The sequence below is a fragment of the Lolium rigidum genome, chromosome 2 (assembly GCF_022539505.1).
Source record: "Lolium rigidum isolate FL_2022 chromosome 2, APGP_CSIRO_Lrig_0.1, whole genome shotgun sequence".
In the NCBI taxonomy this organism is placed as follows: Eukaryota; Viridiplantae; Streptophyta; class Magnoliopsida; order Poales; family Poaceae; genus Lolium; species Lolium rigidum.
The window spans coordinates 258466292-258489961 of record NC_061509.1 but is presented as its reverse complement, the minus strand read 5'-3'; the positions used below and the strand labels follow the sequence as shown (position 1 = coordinate 258489961).

The window sequence follows — 23670 nt, the reverse complement described above, 5'->3', positions numbered from 1 at the left end:
AAAAATTACCATAGGATCTAAATCCTACACAATTCATATACGACTCCAATGAATCAAAGTACATTGCTAGCAGCAAAAGCATTTCAAATGTGATCCCACAAAGGAATGTCCCACGGGGAAAGAATTGTTGAATTGAACAGCAAACAAAGTTACAGCTTACACTGTTTTTCACAAGGTTATTTTCCAGAGAGAAAAAATTACAATACAAAGCAAGTTAAATTTGTTTCTCTCTCAAAAGGAGCTAGGATACAACATAACTTACATGATACAACAGTACATGGTGGCAGATTGTGCAAATACCATGATCCGACCATGGCATGATAAGAGCCAATAAACATACATTCCTGGCTGCAGCTGAGCCATCTATAAGAATCTGGCTCATGCTGCTCCTAAACTGTACATAGTCTAACGATCTAGATTGTAACCCTGGCATGACATAGTAATCAAACGATTAGCGAGCTGTCAGAATGCAACAGCGCAAATTGATGTCTGTGAACAAGAAATGGACTCTCTGGAATGTTACCTGATTATAACACAAGAAAATATCATGAATCCCCATTAATCATGAGAGAATGACTGGGAACTTTGTTTATTTCCACAGTAGTTGATTGATCCTGGATGAGTGGTTGTTTCCAAGGCTCTCCGTCCATTTGAACATATGCTCGATCCCACTCGCCACCCCTCATTTCTAACTTGATAGCTGCAGCCTGGTAGAAGGCAATGGTTTTGCAGAGATTCCATTATATGTTACTGAAGAAAAAGTGGCACAGTAAACAATACAAGAACGTAGCAGTACCCAAGGGGGGCAAAGAAAATGAAGCACACACAAAGTGTTCATTTTATATACCTGCGCACCCTTCATGCGCTTTAAGTTTTGAATATGTGGTGCAAAGAAGCACTACTCATGAAGTAGATTCAAGTTTGATGGGTTTATAAACATTAGTATCCTATATAATGTTGAGGCTAACAATATATTCAGGGTGTTGCGACTTGAGAGTTACTTAAAACTAACATAGGTCAAGTGAACAGATTGGGCCCATTTAGTTAGATCAATCCTTTTGACAAAAAAAAATCAATGCAAAAATAGGCAAATAAAATAAATGAAGTACCTGAGCAATGTGCTTTGCATTGATAAGCTCAGCCAAAACGAATGAAGCATGCCAGCCTTGTTTCAGACCAAATATTTCAACCAAGCCATCATCCGAATGAGCTTCAACAAAACCTCTCTGGAATGGGGGGAAAAGACATCATTTGCATAGAAGTAATAGAACCCACTTGAGTAATAGTCTCCACCCGATGCTCAACTCTAGCTTGCAGCTACCACTTGTTCTAAAATGATAGGCAGTGATGCTGCAACACACTTCTAAATAATGGTTGATCCCCATATGCTGGACTAGAAAATTTAAACTAAGATATATGCAACATGCATGAGCAAGCTGAAGTACTGACCTTTTCAAGATAATCTGGTTTAAGATCACCCCATGGATGCCTTCCACTGCTGTAGTTTCTCAAATTTAAGATCACTAGGGACCTAACACTGCAGTATCAACAAGAGGAATAAATGTTAGCTCTGTCTCTGTTATACAACACAAGGATTGGTACAACAAACTTTAAGCAAAATCATCAAAAGAGTGATCCTCTAAGTTCCACATTTCTCCAATAAGATAGTGGATGTAGAAGAAATGCATTGAATGCAAATATGTAGAAGAAATGTGCTTGTGTACCATCTGTTTTCCTGTTGGTTCCAGGGTTTACAAAAGTATTACTGATACACATGGAAATGGTGTTTCAAAAACAGTGCGCATGCTAATGCCACTAACATACCTATAGATATGTAGTTACCTATATGCTAAGCATCGCATAATACTCAGAGTATTTCTTTATTATTTCTTACATAATTTGGGCATGGCACAACATTTGCACTCAATACAATTCTTCCACAGTTCCAAAGGCAAGGCCTCAGGAGAAGGGCAGGCTGAGAAGACATCCAAGTATTTTATTTTGCAAGGGTAAATATGGATAATTAAATAGTATCTTCCGACATGTACCAATTTTATTATTGAAAACGATATGCAGTCTAGATAATTACGAAAATGCTGTGTCATTGTCTTTGAAAAGTATAGCTGTGTTTCTTCAAATGAGGTTGGGAAATGATAAAGAAACCCACATAGCAGTTTCTGCGCCTACTTAATTAACACCAATTTTCCTTGCAATTAATACCAACCTAAATGATTTCAGATGAATAAATTGTACTCAGGCATACTAGCCTATCCGTATAAGCAATTTATCTAGTATCATGTATCAGCTTAGGTCATACAATGCCCAGACAATATTCTCTAAACTAATAGCAATGGCAACTGGGCAGAAAACCATATGAATAATGTTAGCTACTCGAATTTTCTAACACTCCTACGGATCATAGATATTTAAATGCATTTTTACTGTCACAGATTTATGACTTCCCTTGAAGGCATTTCAATTTGCTCCCCCATTCGGAACAATTTGCCCTGTTAATGTAAAGCCGTAAAATATTCCTAAGTCCTCTACTGGGCTTAGGAATATTTAAATATTCCTCTACTTGGCATTTAAATATTCCCAGTGTCGAACAATAGTCTCTAAACTAATAGCAATGGCTACTGGGCAGAAAACCATATAAATACTGTCAGCTACTTGGCTTTTCTAACACTCCTAAGGATCATAATATTTCAATGCATTTTTACTGTGAAATATTTATGACTTGCCTTGATGGCATCTGAACTTGCTCCCATTCGGAACAATTTGCCCTCTTAATGTAAAGCCGTAAAATATTCCTAAGTCCCCTGCATCAATCAAATATTCTGTCAGCCTTGGGGTGTTACAGAGAGATGTCACAAATAAAGGAAGAATAAGAACATCTTTGGCATGATTGCAGGTTTGTTACGAACCACCAAAATTTGAGACAAGAGGTTTTTTACCACATTGCAACATACTCCGTACTTAACATACAACAGAACTTGAATTCAAACCCTAAGATGTTAATTAAGAATAACATTATGGAGATACGAGTTTTTTACAACATTGCATCATACTACGTACTTAAATTACAATGGAACTTGAATTCAACCCCTAAGATGTTTATTAAGAATAACATTATGGGCTGTAAACCTACACTAATCATTAGAAGCGCTACAGGTCCAATTGCATTCTAAGCCTCAAACCCAAAGAGGATTATTAGGTCAAAATAAAAGAAACATTTGATACTTTAAAGTCCAATGCCATTGAAGAATTTATGGAAAAGCCGCTTATTTACCTTAGCTGAGGACTGGCTCAAAAAATAATTGATGGAAAAGCAGGTTATTTACCTTAGCTGAGGACTGGCTGTACAAGGTGTGCAGAACCATCCCTGCGTGCAGCTATATCCAGCGTAAATCATCTGCAAAGGGTAAAAAAAATTGTTAGCACAATCACCTATAAGCGACACAATAGCACGACATAGAATTCTGAGGCACCAGATAACTATGGTACACAAAATGAGAAGGCAGCTTTTGAAGCCAATTTCTTTCTTTTCTAGAGATACATACACTTGAAGAACTTGCATAATCACATCCAGCTTATATATCAAATTTACAGGAGAATCCGTATAACAAATTAAATATCTGAGGAACTTGGGCACTGCACGATGAGTTCATTTGAATGTGCGCAACTTCACGTAATCTATCATCTAGATCAGGCAATATCAACATGCATGCACTGTGCCCTTGTTTAAGGTGCTGGCTCGAAGCTCAGCGTCAGGGATTGAAATCCTAAGCTCGACCTTTGGTTCGACTCATCAACATCAACATATGTGCGACGATCCCTCCTTGATGGCTTTGTCTACAAGTAACGTACATTTGATTGTTCAGTCACATGTCATAGGGTTTGTGGTAGGATGTGGAGATATTGTCGCGAGGTGGTTGGATGGCGTCGGATTTTTCATTCTTTCTTTTTTATTTTGTCAGCCAATTTGTTCAGCATCGATTCTTGGCTTTGTTTGGCATTGTTAAATAATCAATAACATATGATTGTGAGCATCACCTGATGCAAGACCAGGGGTCATGCTCCTTTTCAAAAAAGAAAAGGTGATCTATTAATCTTTCATACTATGTGCTAATTTACTCAAGATATTGCTAAACAGCACATTCTGAATGTGACATGCTCTACACTCATCAAAAGAACTCAGTAATGATGTGAAGTTGTGAAGTTCAGAAAAACACTGCACAATGATGAAACATGTATATATAAGAATTTAAGCCACTATGTGTTGCTTCATTTAAGTTCTTTCAGCACCTTATTTGCAACTGGTCCTTGAGCAAGATATGGCTTCTCATTTCGTAGGTGGTGGAACCCGTATGCAACTTGAGCATCCATCCCTGTCCAAAATAAATGGTATGCTTAACGATGACTCAAGACTCATGGATATGCAATAAACCAAAGAATTTACCAAAGAATCATTGATCTAGTTTAGATATGTTAATAAAAACTAAAAAGTAAGCAAATAGTGTATCTTCTGGTCAGCCTCAGTCTTGCAAATTTATATGATGGTCATAGAGATTAGCATGTGTAGTTTTTAGATTGCGGATTTCACATTGAATTTCAAGTTACTGAAGGATATGTAGCTATATATTCAAAAGTTTGATATCATAAGAAAAGTGTCACTGTTAGACAAAACATATTCACCTAGGGAGAAAACAAGATATTGCATGCAATGTCCTGCTGGTCTGAATACCAAATAATCCCTCAAGTAGATAAGAACTATTTAATGAGCTTATTACCTTTACTGATTAATAATCATCATGTAAAGTTAACGAGAGATAACAGAATTATCTAAGGAAATAAGATCAAGGAAGTATTAAAAATTACCAATGCTAAGGTAGTTGTAGAATACTCCTTTATAAGAAGAAGCTTTTTCAGGTAGCTTGATGCCATTCTCCTGCATTGTATTACATTAGCTCTTTGGCATGAACATATGTACTTGCCCGCTCGTCGGAGAACGCTACAGTTTCGGAGCATAAACTCAAAAACAGATTCGTACTCAAACCTTGTTAAACTCCAAATGGTCTGCAGGTTCCACTTTCTTAAGTGCATGTGGCAACTCGTCTATTTGTCCTTCTGGCATCGTGATCACAGCCTGCCAACTGCAACAACAATAGTGTTCTCAGTGCAAAAGCAAATGTTAAAAGATTGTATTTCAATTATTGGATTGGAAGAAGCATCTGGTGGAAGATTTTGGTACTACAATATAGTTGTTTCAAAATGATGATTACTATCTTCATACATTATTCATCCTATTTGCTATGTGTACAATTAAGAGTTACTAAAATATTGGATACTGTGCTCAATTATATTATTGATTGATTCTTTATGGCAATTTTACCTGTGGGTGCCCTATGGTATGGGCACATATTTGTACCTACGGGTAGTACCCATACCCTACCCATCAAGTTGTGGGTAGGGCATGGGTACAATCATGTGCCCACGGGTATACCCAACCCCTACCCATGTTGACCAGACATGTGCATACTCCAGTTCACGATCCACCCAACCTCCCCATCACGCTGCCGCAAGGCACGGAGTTAACAACAGCGCCACCGACCTCCATCTTCCCCTCTAGATCCATTCCTTTCTCTTATTTCTTCAGCCCCGGCGGGGTCAACACAACTAGGAGGGCAACAGGCAGGCGGCGGGCCAGTAGAGAGTAGGAGAACACGCCTGTGATGTGGCTGTGAACTATAGAACTACCCAATGGGTAGCCAGTGTGGGTAAGGATACCCACTGGGTATGGGTGCGGGTAAAGTTTATACTCGTGGGTATGGGTAGAATTTTGTACCCACTGGCTATACGGGTATGGGTACGGTATTGCTCTACCCTACCTATTGTCATCTTTCCACTATCAGTAAATACATAGCAGATAGGTAAGTAAGATCATATAAGTTAACTCGGTAGGGCAAAAGGTACTCTTCTAATTTAAGCACCAGTGGCATTAACAAAGAAAATTGTGTTGAATGTGAATAGGTAAGTAAAGCGAGAAACAAGAAACGAGCAATGATCTCACCTGTCAAGATGGACGATGGGAGCAGCCCCTGCCTTGCTGAGATAGCGCTTTACAGCTGAACGCCAACCAAAGGGAAATGAGCCACCCTGTGATTGTGTTGGTCAGTATTCTGAATTGAAAACAAAAGATCTAAATAGAAAAATGACATCTTATATAGGCCCTTACCCATCCAAACGATCTAGCAAGGTCGTTTCCTGTACCAAGTGGGATGATTCCTGTGGGAGGAACTGGTTCCCTTTTCAACTTGTTAAGCTCTTGGAGACATCCAAGTACCCAACCAACTGTGCCATCACCCCCAGCAACCTATCAGAAACAACTAGTGCAAGGATGTTATGGAAAGTAGTTGGAAGACTGCCATAAATAAGGAAAGCATATGGACACCTAAATAGTTAAGCACAAGCCTTTCATGAGCAAAGATATAAAACTCCACTTCTCCAATAGCTTTTAACAGCAAGTAACAAATTGAACATGCAAAGAACTCTTCCAAAGCTTCTATCAGATGTAATATCCGTACTTAAGCCCATCAAGCACATACAATAATCCATCCGCAAAAATAAGCACATACCATAATCCTCAAATTTCCACGGATGTTCTTTGCACAATTATCACCTCTCTCAGCCAACCTCTCCAAACAACCCAAGCCATAGCGAATAAAATCAGAAGGCTTCACATCAGAAAGATCAAAGACCTGGAAAAAAATGGTTCCATCAGTAAATACAACTATATAGTTCAAAGTTTTGCAGAACAAAAAAAAAGAAACAAAAGCATCCAAAAAAAATGCTGTGAGCCTGCGACTTGTGCACGCACACGTAACAAACAAGTCTCAAACGCTTAGCCTTCCTTGACAACCACAATACTGTGTTATATGAGTTTTCCAAGCTCTTTGAGACTACCAAATTGCAAACAAAAAATACTCCATATATATTGTTTCATATAGCCCAGATTATTAATCTCTTATACTCAACATAATGGCATCAACAACCCATCCTCATAAGACAGTCTCCAGTTTCATAAGTTGATCCACACATAACTCAGGACAGAATCCAGTAAAACGTTGACCAACGGGGGAATGATCCCTCCCTTGGCTATACGTTGTTAGGTAGGATGAGACTCTCCCCGCGAATGGACGCTAGGATGATAACCTGGTTTAAAGTTCGCCCCTCCCTGCGAAATTACCGCGAGATGGGGATTCGAACCCGGGTGGGTTGGCTGCGCACTCGCTTGCCTTGCCACTGAGATAGAACTCAGTTCTCAACTCAGGACAGAATCCAGTACTCTGTTACAAAGAAAATGCCAAGCAGACGGGTCTCAATATTCGCACCGATGTCACCACATAAGCATGAGATGGTATAACAATCTCTGCCCCAGAACTCTAGATCCTGCCCCTCTTCACCTACCTAACACCTACCGTCCTGGATTTTTCTCCATCACCTCGTCATCTCTTCTTCTAGGATGATATGTGGAAGCAAGACGGTCTGCTGCAACCTTCACACCAAGCCTACGTTATGGGTACTTATTGTGCATTTATCATCCAACTATAAACTGTTTAGATATCCGTCCTGATCTCGACACCCTACCCCCAACCTCTCATGGTATAACCAACCAATAACTATACAACAGAATACTCATCAATTAACAGCATAACCATCAACGTGATTCAGCATCTGTCAGAACTAGAAATGCCGAAAAGGTTAGCACAATGCCTGACGCTAGATCTTCTGAAAACACGGGCAGTGGAGATACTGGTCGCGTCACGCTATCTTCCTCAGATCACAGGACGCGCGCAGGAGCTGCTCGTCCTTCACTTCACTGAATTACGATACGATGGTACCGTTGTGGACTTTGTGGTGCCAGGAAAGTACCAGGGAAGTAAAATCCATTGATCACAGCCGGAAAGGGGGTCCATTGTTGCCAACAAGATCAAGTCTCTGGCAGGAGCCCCAGTAGCTGCCGAATTCCACAGGAATTTCAGAGACGATCTCCCGCAACGCGTGACTCTGACACCGTAGGAAACCAGAGCGAGAAACAGCAAGTACAGTAACAACCAGCACGGAAGCAAACCGAGCGAGAGAAGAAAAAAGATCGAATTTTGGGAAGCACGGCCGCACGAGCGTGCGGCCGCGGGAATCGCGATGTCGTCACCTGCTCCTCGCTGATGAGCTCGTGCAGGCGCAGCTTGAGCTCGGGCCCGTGCCGGCCGCCGCTCTTGGAGTTGACGAACACCACCATCGGCGTGACCACCGCGAGCCCCTCCTCCTCGGCGACCTCCTCCTTGGCCGCCGCGGCAGCCGCCACGCCGGCGGCCTCGCTCTTCTCCCTGACGGCCGCCGCCACCGCGCGGCGCGCGTACAGCGGCATGACGACCCGGCGCCGCAGCTCGGCCTTGTCCACGTCCTTGCCCCAGAGCCCGCACGCGCGCACCGACTCCCAGATCGACACCCTCGCCGACGACGCCGTTGACGGCGCGGAGTGGGGCGTGTGCACGTCGTCGCCGGCCGCCTCCATCTCCACCTCCGCCGCCGCTCGCTCCATCGGCACGGGTCCGCGGAAAAGGCCACAGTACCAATACCACACAGCTAAGCAGCTTCCAAATTGGTTGTTCCGGTGGGCTAGCTAGATGATGAATTGGGGAAAAGCCGAAAGCGGGCGCCGACTTTATTGTTGTTAACGGGTGTGTATATATGGCAGGGAATAATGTTTTGGTTAATGCGGGGCGGCGAATTAGGTGGACATTGGACTTGTGCGCGTGCTCTTTTCCATTCTCCCAACAAGCGCGTCTTCCCCTTGGACTGTGCTCCTTGCGCCTCCTATGCTGCTATGGGTACAGCTCATGAGGCATTATGTTATGTTTTTCCTTTCCTCTCATGGAATTATTCTTCTTGTATTGTTCCTTACAAATGACTTTTCTTCAAGTGGAAAAGTACGGATGTACTATATGCCTTTACAGTTGGAAGATTTTGAAATCTGAACAACATTTCAGTATTTCGGTCTGTCAGTGAACTTTGATTCAGTCGTTGCAAGTTTTTGAGATTTCTTCAAAAACATCCAAATTTTGATTAAATTCTAGAAACAAGTAATAAAGACTATGAAAATACAAAAATGTCTGAGGAAAATGACCTTAAAAGTTGAAGGTTTACTCAATATATCAGGTTTGAACACCTAGAGCTTTTCATATTTTTTGAAAAGTTTGAATTTTGAACATTCTTTTGCTGAAAATTACGAATTTTTAAAATGGTTTGGAAAATGAGTTTAAAATTTCCTGTTTTACCAAGTACATTGCTTAAAAATTCAGATTTTTAAACCAATATTTTCAACTATTTGGCCAAAAGTTCTTTTTGAAAATTTCCATTGGTCCACTCCAAAGAAAAAAACCAGAGAAACAATTTAGTCCAAAAGTTATGGTATTCTGGATTTAAAAAACCCTGGCTTGTGGTTTGGTGAAACCCTAACTCCACTAGGTATGGTTTTACGAAATATGTTCTACGGAGTATATGGTAATAGTTTAGTGTAGATATATTTGCAACGTTCCATGAGCGAAGTCCCTATTGTTCTCTCCATAATATGTGGACACAGTTGACACCTTCCACCATCCACTGACGAAGATGGTGATGGAGCGAGGGTGACAACATCACTAGTAGGAGGTGCTTGGAACGTTCGTTGGAAAACAAGATATGTGAAAAGGACTAAAACAAAAGAGCAATGGTGGGAGCCTAGAGTAGGATCTAGATGCCACTGACAGATAAGATATTCTGAGAATGTGAATAAAACCAATGATAGAAAGGCAATATTGTGGTGGAAAAAATACAGTAAATTCTACATATGAATGCTAAATCAAGGTTAATTTCTCGATTTGCTAATTGGTAAAAAAAATACCCTCTCTCTGTCTCCCCCAACCTCTTCGTGATTGGCGAGCCCAAGTTGACGAGGACATGATGCTGCAATGCCAAGGAGCGACAATTACACAAAATTAGCGGCAAAGGCAACGGGCATCAGGTGACATGGACGATACGACTGTCACTAGCGGTTTGATTTGGTCAGGTTGGACGAGAGATTGAGAGATTTGTGACAATTATTCTAGAATAGAGAACTCTGATAATGATCTTTCAAACGGTTGTCTAGTTAAAAGGGTAGACACTGTCATTTGCTTAATTTATATGCATATGTTGCACGCGTCGTCGCTACACTTATCATATAGTACATCCGGTGTTTTAAAGATTCAGCTCTGCGCCGACAAATGGACATATCACACACCTTGCCATGAGAAAGCCGAATCACATCTAGCCTAGCAGAAAAAAACAATGGTTTTGCAGAAACAATGCGACCGACGACCGTGACGCTTTAACCGTGTTGTTTGCGTTTTGGTCCACATGGCTCACAGCCTCAGGTGCTCACCGGGCACGTCACCAAGCCCATGTCCACGCCACACGCCAGACGGCACTGACCAGTGACCACAATATGTAGTCATACCGAAGTTTCTGAAGAAAAATGGATCTAGCAGTTGAAAATTGTGTAAACTATCCAAACGTACAAATTTGACGACTAGTCTTGTTCTAGACGAAAAGGATACAGGACTGGGAGGAAGCATGATGGTCAGGCCGCCATGTGATACCTGATTCTTCCGTGTGACACAGTAAGCTCGAGTGCGGTCGACGCCAAAGCATCTTCGCCTGTCACGCGCGGCGCGCACGTGGCCCGCATCGGCAGCGGTATATTTTGAGAATTTTGGATTTAATCATTTTTCTTTACGATCAATATCACATATATTTATAGTAATAAATAGTAGTACATAGTTAAGATGCACGAGCTAGTTTTAATAATTATTAAAAAAATCTAAAATAGAAGCAAATTAAGGTCTTTAAATTGTTTTTTCTCCCAATACCCAATCTTTTACTTTTCTAAAGGCACCCAAAGATAATAATAAATCATAGACCTGTAAATATCAATGAACATTTCCTATAATTTTAATTTGGGCCGCAATACCAATGCTGCATGCACACGTCCAACCATTAAAATAGTTAATCAACATCGGCAAGAGTACCAACACCAGTATGCTAGGAAATAACAACCAACCAGCCTTGTCGATGTCGCTAGAGAGCCGAGAGTACGAATCACCATTTTCGTGGACGTAGCAGCCGAGACAAAAACTGCGAGGAAAATCCTCCTCGCAACAACCATGAGAAAACAAAAAAAATTGATTTTTGAAGCACGGCCTCTCATACCTATAGAAATGTAATCTTTCAACACCACGATTGACGCTGGAAAGGAGATCTCATCGTCGAACGAAAGACCGAAGATCACTTACTGCAGACGATGCATTTTTCATTGAGTGGAAACCAACAAGAAGACAAGTACCAAAATCCTAACATAATCCACTGAAAACACTATTTTTACTGGAAACTCCGCGCATAGATCGGGTTCTCCACTCCTCCCAGCATCGAGAAAACCCACCAGAGAAGGATAAACCAATCTATGGAGGAGGCTAAAGTGAAGGTGGCTAGGGTTTTTACAGAGGCGGCAGTTGTCTGCTTACGCGTGCCCACAAAATTATATTCTGAATTCTATGTTGATAAATGAAGTTGAGGGTTGGACTTGGATTTAACCATGTTTTAATGTTGTGTGCCAAAAAAATCCGCAAGCTCCTCAAATTATGAGTGTCTTATCGGCCCGTAGGCTCTCAAAAAAAATCCCTAAACTTTTCTAGCAAAAACTACCGAAACAACAAATAGTGTTTTTTATACTGAATTAATTTTTTTCTTATAGTTATATATTCAGCGCTAATCATAAACTCCAACGAACTGACGCGAGAAAATAGAGGAGTTTGCATTAGATAAGGAAATATAATCAAATTTCTAGAAAAAGTCCATTAAGTGGTACAACGCAATCCATCATAGGCTTGATAGTTTTTCTCAAAATACTATACACCTTATATGAAGAAAAGGAAGTAGTATTTAAGGGTAATCTTTTAAGTGGGTCCATTTCGTCACGTACATGGGGCGGGTCGAACTTGGATGAAGGAATGGTTCAAGTTATATCGGGAAAAAACACAAGTTGAAAAAATCCCTAGTTTGACATTCTTATGGTAGTTACCTTATTTAACAAGTGTTCATCAAGATTATCTCATTTTGTAATATTTTGACACATTTTAGTCCTTTTAAATAGCAAAACTAATATTTAGGTGGGTCCCTTCGGTCAAGTGTATGTGGGCATGTCAGGCTCGGAGAGGAAAACCCATAAGACGGAAAACCACATGTCTGGCTACAGCTGGGCATGGGCAGCCCGACCCGAACGGCTTGATCCGAAAATCCTGGGCCGGGTCGGGTTGGGCTCGATCCTGAAATTTGAGCCCGAACGTCAGACCAGGTCGGGCTTTCATTTTTGCGTGTTTTAGCTTGGTCGGGCCGGGCCAGACTTTTTACACGTTCGCGTCGGGTTCGGATTTGAATTACAGGCCCAACAGTCAGATCGGGTCGGGCCTGACTTTTTACTACCAGGATTTTTAAAGCCTGGCCCGAAGCCCGGCTCGGCCCGTACTTTGCCCAGGTGTATGTCCGGCACACCACATGTACCTCAACGTCGGGGCTCATTAATCAAAACGGTCGTAAAATATTTGAACGGGTAAAGTTGGAGGAAAAAATTCATTAAATATGGCATCCTAGATGAAATATGTCAAATGAGGTGATTAAGATTTAAAAAAAAAAAAGTGAAACGTGGAGATAAAAGCTAAAGTTGACGATCGGAATTCCTTAGTTCACGAGAGTTGGGTGAATTTAGTGAATGTCAGCACATGGAAAATGATCAGAATATATCCTCAAATAGTACTACAACGCTTCAAGAGAGTAGTAGCAATAATTCGCGCTTTAGTAGTAGCGACGTTGGCCAAAGCGTGAATGAAAGCAGATTCAGTTAACCTTTTGTTTAGAAATTAGAACCATACATATGGCGTGGCTTTCGTGTTGTCAGCTCGCTGGACTATCCACTTTTAGGGAAGCAGAAAGAGACCCTTTTGTTGGTAGCAATTTTTTTTTTGCCCATATGGCGATAAAAGAAGCCCATTGTACGTAGGACGGTGCAAGACCGGTTGTAGTGCGCATGCTCATACTGCATTTTCTTTGGGAAGAAAAGAAAGGGTGCACCTAAGCTAACCATTCCTTGTTGCACGGTAAGTAGTGGCACTGGTAATCACGATATAAGCCAACGGCATTATGTAGCCGCGGATGTTTGTCCCGCCTGCGCCACCCAACGGCTCCTTCTTTCCGTGGGCATACAAAAATGGAAGCTGGCCATGCGGAAAGGATGGGGCGAATGTGGATCACTGGATGGGCGCACGGTTGGCAGGCGCTTCCCACTCGGCTGAGTAATCGCGCGCGCGCGCCTCCCTCCCTGCTGCCAAGGGCTCACCGACGCAAATTGGATGCAAAGAGGGTCCCGCTTGCCTCCTGGGCCCACCCGTCATGTGCGCATGTGGCGTGGGGAAAGACGACGACAGCGTAGGGTAGGGAGGGGGAGGGAGCACAAGGCAGCGTGCACGTGCGGGCCGCGGTGGCGTGTGTTGTCGCTGCCGGCCTGGCCGGCATCATTGGGAGCTCGCCACTCGCAAGCTTGAGCTGATGCCATCGCTCCATACTTCCTACAGTACAAAAAAGCTCGAATCGATGTCACGGTCCAACACTCCCGTCCGGTCGGACGCGCAGGCAGGCGGAGAGTACAAGGTCCGGCGCGTGCCTGACTTTGTACCGTGGCGCGGAGCGTAATCGTCCCATCCGGCTTCTACAACTGTCGGTCGAGTTTGAATGTTCGATCGATAGGCCTCAGGCGGAGAGGACAAAGGTCCGGCCTCCGGCGTCGCGTCGTGCACCTACAAGACATTGTAGCGTGGCGACCAACCTGAACCACCCGACGTCATCGTCCATGCTTCTTTCGGAACTGTTGCTGCTGCACTCCTGCTTGTCGCTTTTAGGCTAGTTATAGTGGGGAGTAACTTAGACGACTAGTAACATGACATATGTTACTAGTCTAAGTTACTACCTCTATAGTGGGTAGTAACTTATATGTGGTGTCATGCATTGTGTCATTTACTATGGTGTAGACTCAACTTGTTTTGGGGTGTGTGATGTTATGGTAACATAGCTAGTTACCACCTCACTCTCTTTCTTCATTCATTGCCATGCCATGTCACCAAAATGCCTTGGGTTGTGTGATGTTACTAGCTAAGTTACTCCCACTATGAGGGCATCTCCAACGACAGGACGCATATCAGACGTCCAAGGGATACTATATAAATATGCAAAAGCAATACTGACTTTGTAGTGTGGTGTGGCCACCGACGTAATTCATCGCCGTCGATCCTTCTTCCGGAACTGGTCCTTGCTGCCTGCTTCCTTGCACAAACATAGGGTGTACGTACCACCGTGTGGGCTGCGTGTACGAGGGGGTTCGGAAGTGGCCAGCGTGCGCGACCATACGTGCTACACGTACTAAACTTTCTAGAGAATTTTCAAAACTCCAGTAGCACCTCTATTTTTTTGAAGCGAAAACTCCAGTTACTGAAACAATACGAGCTACCTCATCTGACGATTTCTTTGAAAAAATTGTACCGCTTCTCATTACATTAAATAAACGCGTTTGTCTATCCTAGCACTCGTTCCTAAAAGAAAAAACCCCACGTCTAAACAAAGTTTTTGACAGCTCATATAAATCACCACATGTGAATTTAACTTTATACGGAGATTTTTTTTTTAAAAAAGAAACTCTTAAAGCGTGTGTCGGACATTGCAATTCGATTTTATCGTTGGGCGTTTCACGACGAGATCTTGGCGTTGAGCAAACATGCATCAGACTACGTTTTAGCATTTGGGATTGACCAAAGCTCTTGACACAATACACGCTGTTCTCCTCGCACGCAGACGAGAAAATGCATCATCATCATTTACTCATGGGGTGCGGCTGTCAAGCTCAATCCGGGTTTTAGGCCTCCCCAACATATTACACGAGTTGTTTGTTCTCTTAGCCCATTCTTCATTAATTAGCTCACGTTTTCTCCTTAGGCTGTTCATAGTGGAGAATAACTTAGTCTAGTAACATATGGCATGTTACTAGTCTAAGTTACTATCTCCATAGTGGGTAGTACTATCTCCGTTCCGGTTTAGGGTTTCCCTCTCGCCGTCACTCGCACTTCTAGGAAAACATCTATAGGCCTAGGATTACCGCCGGCTCGCCAACAAAATTACAGTTTAAAAAAGAGTCTTTGATCTGAAAATTCTACTCAAATTACTCATAATATACAGAATCTTTTCAGTGAAATTGAAGTATGTGATATGAAAACTTGATCAATTTTGTTTAGCCTTCATGATGCCAGGAAAGTATTTCTATGTAATCCATTAGAAATATATATCATGTAACAAGGTACTCCCTCTGCTCCGAAATAGTCTATATTCTGGCTTCAAAATGCTCTGGAACATTCTAGCTTTTAGTGAACAACAACAATAAAAACAAAAAAAAAATTCTCTCTTTATTGGATGCTGTTACTTTTAATGTAGGTTGGATTGATTGTTCATATATTTAAGTAGTAGCAACAAAATGCAACACCAGTTTGTCTCAATTTTTTCAAGACATGTAGATTAAATCAAAACGGAAGGAGTTTGGGCAATAAACGGGACAGAGATTTGGTGCACATGGACACCATTAATTCCTTTTTTCAAAAAAGTAATTAAAAATCATATTTCCAAGTTTCAGAAAAATTTGAAAATAAATCATGATGTAGCCAATATTGTACCCCACAAACGTGTAAACTTTCAACTGGAAATAATGTGTATTTTAGGTTACACAAAAATAGCAAATGTGTGGATCTAAGTATAGTGATTCAAATCTCACAAAAGAAAACAGCCTTTATCATTTTTATGTAGCTTAGAAAACAAAATATTTGTAATTAAGATTTTGTACGTCAGTGAGGTACATCATCAGCTCTTTTTAAAATTTCTTTACATAATTTTTTTGAACATATAAATATAATTTTCGATTTTTTAATACTCCGTACAATGAAAGCACCGGTGCCCATGATCCAAAATGACTTTTCGCAATAAATGCATTTAGAGCATGTCTAACAGGCACCGTATTCCTATGCCCCGTATAACGCTCGCATTTCGCCCCGTATCGAAAAATTGCTAACGGAAGAGTCATCAAACAGACCCCGTATTTCGTCCGTATTTTCAAAAATTAAAACCCCCGGAAGTTCATCTTCATTGATCATACTACGGATCATACATACATTGCGATCATACCTACATCTATCCTACATCTATTCGTCAAGGATGACGAATGGGATGAACCGGCCGCCGCCTCCTCCTGCGCCTCCCGCGCCTCGAATTTCCAGACGGTGGCGATGGCCGCCGCCTCCTCCTCTGCCTCCGCCCGAGCCTTCTCGGCGGCATCCTTCTCGGATGCGGCCACCGCCTGCAGGAAGGCCGCCTCCTCCTCTGCCGACTCCGCTTCCTCCTCGCCGGCTCGCGGATCTCCTCTCGCTTCCTCCGCCGCCGGTGCCGCCGAAGCGCGCGCCCATGCCGCCTTCGGCGCGCGGTCACGCTCCCAGTCGGCGCGCCACTTCTCGAAGGCGACGCCGCTCATCGGCTTGAGCGGCGGGTCTTGTTGGTACCACCGCCCACCCGCGGCGAACTCCCGGAGCGAATCCGGCACGTAAAGCGCGTCGGCGTACCGGCACGCCGCACGGCGACTCCCCTGGGCGGAGCGCTTGCATTGGCGCCGCCACACCTCCTTCACGGTGTCCGGCGAGCGGGATCGCTTCGATCCGCTCGCCGGCGAGCCGGTACTGCGGCCGCGAGCGTACATGCCGCACATCAGTCGAAATGCGGAGCTGGGGTGGGCGGGATTGCTCGCCAGAGCTAACTACGGAGGCGGCGGCGCACGGCGAAGCTAGGGTTGCGGGTGAGGGGTTAACATGCGCCCGGTATAAGTAGGGGGCGGCGGGGCCGATTTCCTGGGCCCCGTATTTCGCCGAAACGGGCCGGCCCGAATACGGGGCCTGCTAGCCGGCCCAAATCGCTCCTGCCCCGTATCCCGCCGGAATTTTACGGGGTGGGCGGGTTATAAGGGGCTGTTAGACATGCTCTTATAACGATGTGATAAGCTTCCTTTAGCCGAGTAGATGGGCCATTATCTTGCCCCTACCGCTGCTGTGTCGTCTTGAGCTTGGACCGCTTCGTGGGCCGGTACTTGGTTCGGTAACACTCACCTGAGCATGCGTCCGTCCTGAACTTCCTGTCGCCTGTGAGCCCGTGATGATACGTGGTGGTCCGTTGCCATCTCTGTTGCCCCAAGGTCGATTCATCTGCAGGAGAAGGGACAGGAATTGGAATGTGAACACTCGTTCTGTTCCAACTAACTCGGAGTAGTATATCCTAGCTAGAGTGCCCGTCATGGAGAGATCAGAGCCGTGGCCGGGATGAGACAGCATCTGCATGCAGTCTAGATGAGCAGCGTCATGTGAGGCGCTGAAGACAAGAGAACAGTGTTAAATAGGCTGCGTGCATCCAATTTGTTCGATGATTTGGGAACAACCCGTGCCGATGCGTAGTCGGGGTCCGAAGAATGACGGGGAAAGTGTACGTCCGGTTCGTATTTGAAACGGAGCCGCACGCTTTTATACGCTTGTATCTCGTGCGAGATTATATACTCAGGCGATCTGCCTAGTGGAATAGGGTTTGAAACCGTATCCGTCTCGTCTGATTGATACATCCTACAACTACATCCGCAGTCCTCAGCCCAGGTCGTCGACGATTGGATCGATCCTCTCCTCGCACGACGGAAGGAGCGTCGTTCCGACGATCATTTTTTTGCATCCGATCTTCGCGGTCGACTGCAGTTGCCTACTCCGTTGTTTCTTGAGACCGGATCGCCATGAAGCTCGACAGCGTTGGCGGCGGCCGCTGCCCTGATGTAAGTCGTCATTGCCTCGGTCTCGGTTCGATCTTGCTAATTCTTCTTTGATGCAATCCAATCAGTATATCAATCTATCATCATGGGACACTAATTCCGCTCCTCGCGTTATGCAGACCCTGAATGTCGACAGGGACTTGAAGCTGCCCGACGACGTGCTGCTTAACATCCTGGAGAGGATGGGCACCCTCGACGCCGTCAGAACATGCGTCGCCTCCAAGCAAACGATCAAGCTCCTCACCATGCTCTCGCAGATCGTCATCGTCCTCAGCGCCCCCGAACTGGTTCGAAAGAATGGAGTCGTGGCCGACGTGACCGAGAGGATCCTTACCGCGGGGTCTCCGCAGATCCCCATCCGAAACCTGAAGCTCAAGTTCATCATGAGAGGTGACGACCATCTCAAGATCGGAAGATCTGTCGCCCTTGCCATGGCGAGACATAAGGTTGAAGCGGCAGAGTTCCAGATCCTGACCAACAAGTATTCTAATGATTGCCGTCGGGACGATCTGCTCAATTTTGCTAAGCAGTTCAATACTTTTTTGGTGAGTGTCCTGATGCATTTGGTGGTCTCACACGGTTGCATCTGCAAAATATGAGGTTTGGTGAATCAGACATACCAAACATCCTGAGCACTTGCAAGCAGCTAGAGTCGTTGTGTTTCATCTTCTGTGATTCAGGAGCCTATTCGATGCTGCAAGTAAAACACGATCGACTGGTTGAGCTTGACATCACCAGTGGGCATTTCCGTACAGTAGAGCTCAACTATCTGCCAAAGCTTCAACGGATGAGCTATAGTAAATGGCATTATACTCTGAATCCGTTGGTTCTTGGTTTTGTTCCTCGGCTTTCGAATCTAAGCCTAGCTAACGAATATGTTAATACGGACAGTACCATCAAGATAAGCCAAGTGCTTGTAAATGTCCCCTTGATAAGTGTCTTGCATCTGGATTTTCAAAGTGAAGAGGTACTCACTCCATCCATCTTTTTCCCATTCTCACTCAGTATGATGGTTATATAGTTTGTTACTCACTCTAATTCTTAGCAGTCAATGTTAACTTAAGTGACTCAGTATGATCGATGGTTATATAGTTTGTTACTCACTCTAATTTCTTAACAGTACAATGTTTCAGGATGATGCTTATGCACATGAACTCACGCTAGTTTGTTTTTTCTGCCCCAGGTTTGGCTTCACCAAGAACCTGGGAAGTTACTTGCGCCTCTGCTTGACAAACTACGGTTTGTGCATCTAGACAATATTCCCAAAAATTGTGGTATCGCTTGGACATTATCCTTTCTTGAAGCTGCACCATCCCTAGAGGAGCTTTGTATCACAGTATCGGATCATAAGTGTCACGGGGGTCCACGACATAATTACTCCAAAGAAATGGATATGAAGTGGGACCCATCAGATTTAAAGCACAAGAATCTGGCCAAGCTAACCATCCACGGCTTTGAGTCTGATGACAACTTTACGAGATACGTCAGGTGCGTCATGAAAATAGCGGTGAACATCCGGGAGGTATCTCTACATGACAGGAAGGTGTGCAAGACATGCACCAACGCATATAGGCAAGCCAAAGTTTGTCCTTCGATATATCCACAAACCAACAAGGAGAAGGGTCCTTCGAGATATCCACAAACTAGCAAGGAGAAGGACTTGTTAAGTAAGAAGATTATGGAGACGGTGGTAGCTTCTCCGGCAACGATTCGATTCAGGCCCTCCTGCTATTATCCACCTTCAGTCATAGAGTATATGTAAATCATTCATGGCATTTCCGTATGATATCATCATCTATTTTTCGATGTATGTTGTTAATTATAAGTAATCATCGTACTCCGAATTTAGTACTCCCCACGTTGTAATGAAAAAGAAGTTTCGGTTTTTGGAAAGTGTCGTTAGATTTGGGGAAATTTTTTGGTATTCCGAATTGAGGGAAGATTGACACAAGAGCAAGAACATGTTGGGAAATTTCTAGATGGGTCGTTCACCCTCCTTCTCAGTATTGTCTCTATTATCTTTATTACATCTTAAATTTTAGTTCCCATAAAAGTATATATTCTCATATAACTACACACACCAACAATCCCACTCAAGATGGGGCAAATAAATCATAACGACCCATTTTGCTACAAAAAATAAAAAATGTTTTTTTCAGGCAATCCTTTTGTAAGAACATCAACCACTTGGATAGATGAACTCACATATTGAATGCAGATTATCCCATTGATAAAATGATAATCAAATGATAATAAATCTTCACATGCTTTGGTCTGGTAATGTTGTACGGAATTATTTGCAATACCTATAGCCGTCTTGTTATCACAGTATAACAACAATGTGCTACCTTGGAATAACATGAGCACCCACAACACCTCACACACACCATGTGCCATAGATCTAAACTCAGCCTCTGCGGTGGATCTCTAGCCACGACAGTTTGTTTCTTGTTGCGACATGAGACCGAGTTTCCACCGACAAATGCGTAGTATCCAGATGTTGATCGTTGGCCGTCTACTGAGCCTGCCCGATCATCATCAGTGTAACACTTGACTTATAGGCTTCCTTAGCGAGTTGGACAACAAACCTTTCCCGGGACACCCTTTTAACTAGCGCAAGATCCGGGTCATGGCATCCGTATAAGATGATCGTGGATCATGTAAAAATTGACTGACTACACTCACACCAATTGTAATACCTGGCCTAGTATGTGAAAGATATATAAGCTTTTAACCATTTCAGATAGCGCTATATGTCTACATGCCTTCCCATGGTAGCCATCAAACAATGGTTTTGGTCAATTGGAGTGATAGCAAGTCGACTATAACACTTCAATTGTTGTTGTAAGAAAAATATCTGAGTAAGAATTACTGGTAATATTTGATTCTAAATTCCCTTTATTAAAGGATTTGTAAATAATTGGAGAATTATAAATGTAATAAAGACTTAAATTCTTTATCTAATTACAATTTTCGGTTACGTTTGATCTTATATATTTAAATTTCTATTGTTTGGAATTCATATCCTTATGTAAATTTCTATTATTTATAATTGAATTGTCAAATTGTTCGCCCAAAAACGTAAGATTCATCAAAAGTCATGTTAAAGTTTATCGCAATCACGTCGATGACCTAAATCAATTCCATCAATGTAAATAAATCTCGATCACTTTGACAGGTTTAAACAAAAGCACGAAAGTTTTCTAGATTTTCTATGCATGAGTAATGCACATATCTATCTTTGAGCCATTTCTGGCCACTAATCTTAGGATATTGCAGCATGTGTGGTACTAAGTTCTCTAAGTGAAAACATAAGCTCCATCGAGAGCGGGCGGCGGAGATGGACGCGTCGCTATCTTATTGGAGGCGTCACCGTGGAGTTTCCTTAACCATTGCAGTGTGAGTGGTTCGTGGTAGATGTGTAGCGTGGTGATGTGGTCAAGGGAGGTGGTTACTGGGCGGAGGCCTCAGATGATGGTTGTATGTTGTGTCGGCGGCCTTGACACCTCCATGCAGCGATTGTCGTATGGGGCTTGGACAAGGCTTAGCATGGAGTTTGGGTGGTAACTTGGAGATCTGTGTGGACAGCAAATTCATGGACCCAACTGGTTCGCCTTCGGACAATGCAAAGGTCGATATGGCTTCTCCGTCGGGGCTTTGCCCCAAATTTGGGTGATGTTCGAGGTCTGTGAGCGGTCAAATAGGTAGTGAGGGCCGAGGGCTACAAAACAGCTAGGTCGTGCGGCTTTGCGGCTTGTGCGCGACTTTGGCACCGACTAGTGTAAGTTGAGGCAGCGGCCCTAGAAGCTAGGTGTGTTTGCTACGTTTTGTGGCTGTGTTTTGTGGACGACGAGCCTCCTCGGATGTGTGGTGTTTCATCTCGTTTTTTTCTCATAAACCGGACAATAAATCACTTTTATGGTTCTTGGACCTAGGTTTTCTTATAAACTAGGTCATTAACGACCCGGACGTTTGGAATCTGGGTGCGCGCGCACCCATTTACGAAAAGTTAAAAAAAAATGATATTTAAAAGTTTCAAAAAAATGTGAAGTAAAATTTTACATGCACATATTATGTTGATACTTACTCGTGTGAGTTTTCACGAAAAAATACCATTGTGTGTGATCTGCATAAAAATGACAAAATGTCCAAATGAGAATAGTGAATAGGAATAGGAATTTTCATTTTGTCATTTTTGTGCAGGTCACATACAATGGTATTTTTCCGTGAAAACACACACGAGTAAGTATCAACATAATATATACTTGCGAAAATTTACTTCATATTTCTTTGAAACTTTTAAATAGCATTTTTTTGAACTTTTCGTAAATGGGTGCGCGCGCACCCAGGTTCCATTCACCATTTCCGAGGTCATTAACTTCTAACCAATTAGATGTTGGATACGAGCACCTTTACCTCAGAAAGAAAGTTGTAACCGTAATCCTCTTTGCACGGTCATTAACTTCTAATTTTATAGTGATGCTAATTTTATTGGAGGCGTCACCGTGAAGTTTCCTTAAAAATTGCAGTGTGAGTGGTTCGTGGTAGATGTGTAGCGTGGTGATGTGGTCAAGGGAGGTGGTTACTGGGCGGAGGCCTCAGATGATGGTTGTATGTTGTGCTGGCGGCCTTGACACCTCCATGCAGCGATTGTCGTATGGGGCTTGGACAAGGCTTAGCATGGAGTTTGGGTGGTAACTTGGAGATCTGTGTGGACAGCAAGTTCATGGACCCAACTGGTTCGCCTTCGGACAATGCAAAGGTCGATATGGCTTCTCCGTCGGGGCTTTGCCCCAAATTTGGGTGATGTTCGAGGTCTGTGAGCGGTCAAATAGGTAGTGAGGGCCGAGGGCTACAAAACAGCTAGGTCGTGCGGCTTTGCGGCTTGTGCGCGACTTTGGCACCGACTAGTGTAAGTTGAGGCAGCGGCCCTAGAGCTAGGTGTGTTTGCTACGTTTTGTGGCTGTGTTTTGTGGACGACGAGCCTCCTCGGATGTGTGGTGTTTCATCTCGTTTTTTCTCATAAACCGGACAATAAATCACTTTTATGGTTCTTGGACCTAGGTTTTCTTATAAACTAGGTCATTAACGACTCGGACGTTTGGAACTTGGTGCGCGCGCATTCATTTACGAAAAGTTCAAAAAATGATATTTAAAGTTTCAAAAAATGTGAAGTAAAATTTTACATGCACATATTATGTTGATACTTACTCGTGTGAGTTTTCACGAAAAAATACCACTGTGTGTGATCTGCATAAAAATGACAAAATGTCCAAATGAGAATAGTGAATAGGAATTGTACTATTCACAGGAATAGGAATTTTCATTTTGTCATTTTTGTGCAGGTCACATACAATGGTATTTTTCCGTGAAAACACACACGAGTAAGTATCAACATAATATATACATGCAAAAATTTACTTCATATTTTTTTGAAACTTTTAAATAGCATTTTTTTGAACTTTTCGTAAATGGGTGCGCGCGCACCCAGGTTCCATTCACCATTTCCGAGGTCATTAACTTCTAACCAATTAGATGTTGGATACGAGCACCTTTACCTCAGAAAGAAAGTTGTAACCGTAATCCACTTTGCACGGTCTAATTTTATAGTGATGCTATTGTTGAACGATGTTAATATCTTTAAATAAAATAAA

At 43.0% G+C, this 23670-nt stretch overlaps 1 protein-coding gene and 1 pseudogene across 1 annotated transcript; one reads left to right on the top strand and one right to left on the bottom strand.

Annotated features, from left to right (window-relative positions):
- Window positions 1–38: 38 nt before the first annotated feature.
- On the bottom strand, window positions 39–8711 carry LOC124693318 (diacylglycerol kinase 3-like). The gene is made up of 12 exons (XM_047226793.1): window positions 8213–8711; window positions 6636–6758; window positions 6236–6373; window positions 6071–6156; window positions 5057–5153; window positions 4879–4948; window positions 4306–4388; window positions 3342–3412; window positions 2742–2819; window positions 1450–1537; window positions 1110–1226; window positions 39–707 (listed from the first exon to the last, which is right to left on the bottom strand). The coding sequence occupies exons 1-12, from the start codon at window positions 8600–8602 to the stop codon at window positions 546–548; spliced, it is 1503 nt and encodes a 500-aa protein (XP_047082749.1). The 5' UTR covers window positions 8603–8711; the 3' UTR covers window positions 39–545.
- Window positions 8712–17980: 9269 nt separating this feature from the next.
- On the top strand, window positions 17981–19778 carry LOC124690818 (annotated as a pseudogene).
- The last annotated feature ends 3892 nt before the right edge of the window (window positions 19779–23670 follow it).

Excerpts from the sequence above, each read along its gene's own strand:
- LOC124693318 (XM_047226793.1), bottom strand. The coding sequence starts at position 8,602 with ATGGAGCGAGCGGCGGCGGAGGTGGAGATGGAGGCGGCCGGCGACGAC. Across the intron at positions 4,949-5,056 it reads ACCATTTGGAGTTTAACAAG|GAGAATGGCATCAAGCTACC; the intron begins GTTTGAGTACGA and ends AATACAATGCAG. Across the intron at positions 1,227-1,449 it reads AACCAGATTATCTTGAAAAG|AGAGGTTTTGTTGAAGCTCA; the intron begins GTCAGTACTTCA and ends CCCCCATTCCAG.